The following is an 8,288-nucleotide window of genomic DNA, read 5'->3' as shown; positions in this document are numbered from 1 at the left end:
AAAAGAGGCGATTACCATTTTCTTTCATCGCACAAGTGCTCTACAACTGTTTCTCATTCATGTTTTACTGAATGTGGAAAATAAGTACACATGTTGGAGGTGGGTATTGAGAACATTAATAGGCCAACAGTATGGAGAATATTTCGAGAGATAAGTTATATGTAATTATCTCAATAAGACACTTTCAGGAAAAAGAATCCAGGAAGGATGGATCAAAAAAGTGCTTTGTTTCCTATATTAGGCCTTCTGCTTCATGTTTGAATATGGTATCTCTAGGCCTTAGAGAATGTGAAGTACAAGCAGAGTTTTCAGTGGTCTATAATGGTCCCAGCAGTCCTTCAAGGTTTATCAGAACACCTTTCTCAGATTATAAATTACTGGCTGGAGCTGACATGTTTGGAGAACCTACTCTGTGCCCAGCCCTGTTCTGAGGACTTCCTCACTGTAACTCATTCAGGCCTCACGACATCCATAGGGCGATTCCCATTGTATAAAGGGACATAGCAGTGAAATCTCCAGACCTGTGTGGCCTAAGGCATGGGAGACGCCTGTGCTGGGAATGGCATCAAGATGTCCCCAAGATGTTGGCCTATGCCATCAAGATGTCCCCAAGACATTGGTGTTTCCTGAAGTCTCTGGCTGGGGAAAGTACCCCCAGCCCAATTTGTAGGCTTTGGCATGATCTTAAGGAAGAAAAGGTTCACGTCCAAAGCACATGCCTGAGGTTAATGTGCCAACACCCCAGGAGCGCAGGGGCACAACTAGTTTTACAGAATGAGTGAAAAAGAAGAAATGGAGGGTATGTTGTCCATAAATACAGTGGAACTGTTGTATACAACTAACAATTAATAAAAACTCAAGAATCGAAATTTCAGAATTCTTTCATAGGTTTTGTGTCAATGCATGAATCACTGAGAAAAAATGACTCTCATTGATCGTTACCCCTTTTATTAAGGGTAGCAAGGCCTCAAATAAGCGAAATATCAGTGTGAGTTTATCTCAGGTCTTGTATGAACCAGAGAACAGGCCGAATGTAATTCTCTCCTACCTGACATTTATCTCTACCCGAGACAAGAGTATTCACGGTAAAATCTGTGAATAACTCACCTCCACCTCCAAATCTATTTTATCTGGTTTGTCACAGAGGGTGATTAATAAATGTCACACACACTGACACCGAAGGCTACTTCACTGCTCTTGTTTCTGAACTGAATTTGGGGACCTGAGTCAAAGTGACTTCTGGGAGGAGGAAAAAATCAGCCCAGCAACACAGCCATTCTCACCGTTTGGTTTCTTCCCTTTGCTTTTGCAAAGAATGCTTTTACAGGAGCCTTTGTGAGCAGAGTTTTGTATTTGATTCACCTGAGAAAGGTCCTCATGTGCTTTGCAGAAAACCTGGAGGTAAAGAGACACAGACTTTACTGTGGGCTCAGGGACATGAGGTGGGATTTTGTTTCCCGAGTAAGAAGCTGTGAAGAGCCTAGTGTGTCTGCAGGTGACCGGGCGGGTCCGTAATGACTGAGGCACCAGGAAGAGGCCTCATGAAATCCCATTCAAGGAGACAGTCATCCATTCCATTCCTAATGTCCTTCACTTTCTTTGGAATGAAGTGCCCAGCAATGGTCAGCTGGGTGAGGGGACACCCATAAGAACATGACCTTCTTCTCTATTTCCAGCTTCTTCCTAAATCAGTATTCTCCTTGGCACCTTAATCTCCAGCTGAATGATGTAAAGAAGTGGGTCCCAAATAATCCAGATGGAGAATAATGCATTCACAGGGAATTAATCATTGACTCATCTCTCAGGCTCTCTCAGCCATTTTTTTTTCCTTCAACATAAGCCAACTTTGTTTCTCCTGTTTTCTTACCTTCATATTTTCATATTGTCCCTTCTTTAACCCATCTGGTGTTTCTATCCTATGAGGCTGTCCTATTCCTTTCTTGATACCAAGAGGCACACTTTGCACACTTCCCTTCCCTTGCCAAGTGCCACGTTTTCTCAGGGCCTCTGTATTTGCTGTTCCCTCGCTCTAGAACACTCTTTCCCAAACGTTCTGATGAATTTCACCATCGAAGTTCAAAAATCCCTCCTCTGATGCTCGCCTGGACCTCCTTACAGGACCGCTACCCTAGTGGTTGTTGTTTTCTAAACCATCACTTTCCCTAGATTTCTCAGCCAAGTGTAGGCATGTTCGTTGCCTCCCTGTGAGAGGTAAGCTGCACAGGGCCAAGCCCTGCTCAAACTTGTTTCTAAACTGAACCTGTGACATGTAGCACCGGGCCCAGTCATAGGAGAATCTGGTGGTCATGAACAATGGATGGAAGGACAGAAGGAAGGATGGAAGGGTGGATGGGTGGATGGATGGATGGATAAATGGATGGATTGAATCTTCCATAGTCCTGATGACCCTGTTTTGAGTTCTGATATGCTCTTTACATGGACTTTCCGCCATCCTTACAAAAACGGGCATGGTATCACTTGTGTCCATTTTAGACATTGGGCAAAGGGAGCTCGGCATGACTAGCACTGTAACTCACCCAGGTACACCACGTGATTAGATGTTGCATCCAAGATTCAAATCCACATCTGCAGGAGCCCGCCATTAGGCACTGCCTCCCCTAAGATTCAGTTTTTCTACTTCTCACTTCGTCCTTGCAATCAGTGGAAGAAAAAACCTAGCAGCTAACAAAAACTGTAAGTGTAGAAGAAATTTAATTCTCCACTTAATTTAAATTCATAAAATTGACTTTAGTAAATGAGGTATTCTTTGTAAAAACAATCTTCAAAGCAGGTGACACATTAATATTTTCCAACTCCAACCCCTGAGTGTGTGTCTGTGGGCGAAGGAAGTCTGCCTCCCCGAGGCGGGATTCGGTATTGCACCCAGCCCATGTGTTCAGTGAAGCAGGAGGAACAGACACAGGATATGAACCTCTTTGTACCTAGAAGACACAGAAGGAAAAGAGAAACAACAGGAAAAGGAGTACGGGACATAATGAAGACCACCCTAATAATAAAACAACAAGCCGCACTCTGTTTTAATTTGCTTTATTATTTAGTAAGCACGTCTGCATTAATTGCATCTAAGTCATGTACCATTGTTGCAGTTCGAAAATAGTTTTGGGTTCTAAAAGCTCTGTCTCCTCGGTTTCTACAAACAGAGATGAGGCGAGATGGGTTCTGGGTGTTTCTCGCTGTGGTTTCATGGCCCAGTGCCAGGTCCATCCTTTGACTCATTCCCTCCTTGGGGGGTGGGGTTACAGTGGCCACCAGGAGAATAAAAGGAGGAGCTCAGGGCACTCAGCTCCAAAGTGAGTTCCTTCCTCGCTCCCACACCGCAGTCACCAGCCACAGCCGCTGCCTGCACCATGAAGCTGCTGACAGTCCTCATGCTGATCGCCCTCCCCCTCTCCTGCTTTGCAGGTGAGCACTGACAAGGAGGGCGGGCTTTGCTTCACAGGTTGTTGTCAGGGCCCCTGTGGACGACCTCCTGTTCCCCACAGCCCAGCACAGAACCTATCATTTCTCCAGTTCCCTCGTTATTCGTGTGTTTGGATTCTCTGGACTGTGGAAGCCAGGAATGCGGGTGCAAGGAGGCAAATGTTTCAGGGCTTGAAGGAAATCCCAGATCCTGAGTTTTCTCTCCTAGATTTGATAACTTAAGACCATTGACCGTAGTCTTTCTGGATGTCTGTCTCTACTGGGATGTAAGATGACAAACATCCTAGCTGTGCCCATAAAGGAATTCATACCTCTGTAAGTGAGCCCACTTTTGCATGCTTTCATCCCAGATGCTGGCTGCCCGCTCCTTGTGCAAGCAATAAATGACACTCTTTACAATGAAGTGGGCATTGATCAGTACCTCAGGAATTATCAAGAGTTCATACATGGTGAAGCCGAGGAACGTGCCGCCACCCAACTGAAGCAATGTCTTGTCAAGCAGGACAGCGAAACTGTGGACAACGTCCAAGTGATGCTGGTAATTTTGATTTCTTCTTTAAGTGTTTTGAATCCACTGGACAGGGACAAGCAGCCTCTAAGTTTGTCACTAATTATGCCAAAGCAAGTGTTGGCTATATTTTGCTTCACTGACTTTCATTGTTGGTGAGTATGAATAATACTGTGACACCAAGAAAGCCATCCAAGATTCAGTGCTGCTCTGTGTCTTCACTTTGTGGAATCTTTAGTGAATGATAAATGAAAAGGACCAAGAAGGGGGAAGAAGCTTGGGCAAAGGCTCCCTAACCCTCAGCTTAGAAAACATCTGATTCTTAAGAAGACCTTCCTTCACTTGTAAGAGTGATCAGAAATATAAATACCTTTTTTTCATAGATCAAATAGTAAAACATTTTAAAGACTTTTCAATTGTTTCCAGAAAATTCATTTTAACACATTCAAAAGTGCCCTTTCAAGCAACGAAAGTTTCTTAGTATAAAAACTTCACTTTCTGACCAATAATTAAAGGCCCATCAATGACATGTGCAGATCATGGGTATGAACTCACCATGGGTGAAGGAATTGTTAAAAACAAAATCAGTAGTTTAACAATGAGATAACCTTTCTAATAAGAACAGATTTATTAAGTTTATACCTTGCATGTATTCCATATCCTAACATAGCATTTAACACACCCCAGGGTAGACAATTTAGAAGCATTACCAAAGCACAAACGTATAAGTGTACATCACTAAGAAGATTCAGAAACAGGGTGCAACATGGAAGAACCTTGAAAACACTATATAAAAAAAAGCCAGTTACAAAATGACAAATACAGCATGACTCTACTTCCATCAGTTTTCCAGAGTAGCCAATGTCTTAGAAATAGAAGGCAAAGTAATGGATTCCAGGGGTTGGGTGGTAAGGAACTTGGGAGTGTTTAACGGGTATGGAGTTGCACTTCAGCGAGATGCAAACGTCCTGGGGTCTGGTTGCTCTGCAAAGAGGATGTTCTTAACACTACTATCTATATACTGAAAGTGGTGAAAATGGTAACATTGATGTTATGTGTATTTACCATAATTACATTTTTTAAAAAAGTGAACATTAAAGATTGAAGATATTAGGAATGTATTCTTAAAAACCCTAGATTAGACAAATCAGCCAGTGCACACATGTCTGACATTTTGTGGCCCACAAAGGACATGACGAAGGCATCAGACTATTTTCCGTATTTCTAACATGTACGATCATGAAGGAACTCAGAAATGTCACACGTCCTTGTATTTGAGCTGAGTTATTGAAAAGGGTCACACAGCATAATTTTGTAAGATATGTTATTTCAAAGAAGAGAAAACATGCAGATAGAAGGGGCCACTGAGAATGGGGGTGGGGGAGACCAGGAAACACAAGCACCTCTTAGGAATCCAGTAATGTCTCCTGAAAACAGAACAAATGACAAGGCAATTCTGATTTTATTTCCAGCACTATCTTTCTTGAATGTCAGATGTGTTTAGACAAATCCAGGAAAACAATGGGAAGAAATGTTTGGTTTTCCATATTTTCCTCTTCTGAGGAACTGGAATATAGGTGATGTCTCTGTTTTGTTTTCCAGCAAACAATATATAACAGTATCTGGTGTTCTAAATATTAAGTTTCCTGAAGACCTTCGGCTCAGACGACTACAGAGAATGATCACAACGGAGTGTCTATTGGTACAAACCACAAGTTATGTTTCTTTTTTCGTCTTTTGATCTGCAAACTGCAAGACAACTGTTGAAACCTCAAATACATTTTCATGACAATAAAGTATCTGCAAACCTAAAGTTTCTTCCTTGTGATCTGATGAAAACGGAGGCTTTAGAGAGACTCACACCACACACGTGTGCTCACACACACGCACACACCCAAACACACACGCTTCATGAAGAGCTCACAGGTGCAGGACTGCAGACTCTGAGCAGCACGCTGTTCCTTACCACCTGTAGCCCAACATGGACCCTTCTCTGGAAAGTGATTTTCCTCCCCTATCCCCCCATCTTCTGGGACGATCTCTGCCTTGCTCAGGCCCTGAGGTCCTGGTGGCTGCGACAAGCTCAAGTTCCCACATCTCCTTCAGTCCCTGTGTCCATGCTGAGGCCTGCTCACCATGGCCGGGCTCTCTGTGTCCCTGGCCCGAGTGTGCAGGGAGGGGAACAGCCAGCGAGAAAGGGGGCTCAGGCTGGGCAGGGATGAATCCTGTCTGCATCCTAAGATTGCATCAATAGTCTCAACGGTGTTCTTAAAATCTTTCATTACAGTTATTTACTATACCCCTCTGTGCCCATAACCCCAAACCTCAGGAAAAATGCTTATTTGTCTGTGTTCCCATGACTCTGGTCATTTATGTGAAAACCAATGAACAGGACTCATACATATCGGCTCCATCCCTTTCACACCCTCAGATCTATCACTTCTCTATCCCTCGTGTGCTTATAGATAAAATTCCATAATTATAGTTTCCTTCCTGATCATAACTCTCATAGAATCTTGATCCTTAGCAGCACACAAGTTCTTCTGGGAGCCCTATTGCGTTGAGCCTCAGGGTCACTGGGATTGTTGGGTCCCCTCACAGACAAGCCTTTCCTCCCCAATTGAAGGGAATCATTCACATGCTTTCAGGACCCAGGGCTTCGGGTCCATCTCCCTCCCCCATATTTCACAGAAATCTCTGCATGAAGAAAGTGAATATATGATACAATATAAGTCAGATCATGCTGGAGCTTCCATTTCTTGGCTGATGGTTCTTTTCCAGAATCTGGACTCTGGAATCCATCTTCTCTTTGATTCCATTGCTACTTCTTCACCATCTCTGACCCCGACTTCCCAGGAACCCATTTCTCTCATTGACCATCCTTTGAGTGGGTCCTCCCCACGACCAGTTCTTATAATCACAGTCATTCACTCATAAACTTCTTGTTTGACATGGATTTGTGTCAAGCACTGCTCTTGGCATTGGGATACATCAGAGAGGAAAACAGACAAAAATCCCTACCCTTAGGATGCTTATATTTGATCAAGGGCAGAGAAATTATGAACCAAAAAAAGATGTAAATTAAAAAGTATATTAGGAGGTGATAAAGACCACAGAGAAAAATAAGGATAGGAAAAAGGGTGGAGGTGTGGTTTTAATTAGGAAGGACAGGAAATGGCTCACTGAAGATGTAACTTTTCAGACCAGATCTGAAGGGGGTGAGTGAGAGTGTGTGAGGTGTTGGGTGATGAATATTCCAGGAGGAAGGACACTCGAGGGTCTGGTCCTGGAGCTTTTTTTACTTTTTACATAAATATATGCATCATCATAAATTATTCTAGAAACCAATATTCCAGGAAACAACAAATTTAGGTTCTGATGATACAAGATGATACAAGGTGGTGATTCTGGAATGAAGCCCAATCTGAGTCACCTAGACGTCTTGTTAAAACAGCCTGTTGTTCTTTCTTATCAGTATATCAGCGTTGAGGTCCAAGAAGTTGCGTTTCATACAAGCTCCCAGCTGGTGCTGACGTTGCTGGTGTGGGAGGAACATATTTAGAGAAGCAGAGTTCTGGGGCATCCTACTGACCTCCACAAGACGTGTCCTGCGAGTCTGAGCATTGGCCTCAAAAAACAAGGATGGGACTTGGGGATGTGAATGGACTAAAGAAACCACTCCTACTGATCGCCGTATTTGAAGCTCAGCAGAGCAGGAACTGCACATTCCCTTCCATTTGGAGTGTGTCCCCAAACTCTAGGTTGTGTCCCAATGGTACCTGGACAGGAGTCCAATCACTATGGACTGCATGAGTAGGGCAGGGCACACAGGAGAAATGTTATGGAAATTCAGGAGTAAACCATGATTTCTGTTATTTTCCTTCCTTCTTCTTCTTAGGTTTTGAACCAAAAGAGATAACAGGACCATCACTTCATGGCAAGAGTTGGTTAAGAAGATGAAGGAAACAATGTCTGATGTCCAGCAGCCTGTTCCACGTCATGGGCCTTCCTTGGCAGCTCACAACTTGTAGCAAGAAGAGTGAGGCCGCGTTGGGTGGACGAGGGCTGCTGGCAGGTGGTCTGTGGAAGCAGAGAGTAGTGGTGCCTCAGCTGACACGTTTCCTGGATGAACCTCAGGGCGTAAATCCCTAAGGATCATCAGTGCACTGCAGCAAGAGAAGAAGGGATAAAGTGGGTTTGAGAAGTTTATAACATGGAGGACCTAGTTGTTTTGCGTACCAGCACATATGGTTACAATTTTGGATAGACAGCTGACAGGCGCACTTTTGATACTTCGTAACTATAAGATGTAAAATGTTATTGATAAATACATCTCTTA

General features: G+C 43.5%; 1 protein-coding gene across 1 annotated transcript; it reads left to right on the top strand.

Moving 5' to 3' along the window:
- Window positions 1-3,368: 3,368 nt before the first annotated feature.
- On the top strand, window positions 3,369-5,590 carry LOC308503682 (mammaglobin-B-like; the record flags this gene model as incomplete). Its single annotated transcript, XM_081063199.1, has 3 exons — window positions 3,369-3,423; window positions 3,792-3,979; window positions 5,552-5,590. 3 exons carry the CDS (start codon window positions 3,369-3,371, stop codon window positions 5,588-5,590), a joined length of 282 nt encoding a protein of 93 aa, XP_080919325.1.
- Window positions 5,591-8,288: the final 2,698 nt, after the last annotated feature.

The sequence above is a fragment of the Rhinolophus hipposideros genome (genome assembly GCF_964194185.1).
Source record: "Rhinolophus hipposideros genome assembly, chromosome: 10".
In the NCBI taxonomy this organism is placed as follows: Eukaryota; Metazoa; Chordata; class Mammalia; order Chiroptera; family Rhinolophidae; genus Rhinolophus; species Rhinolophus hipposideros.
This window is presented reverse-complemented; position numbering and strand designations above follow the sequence as displayed.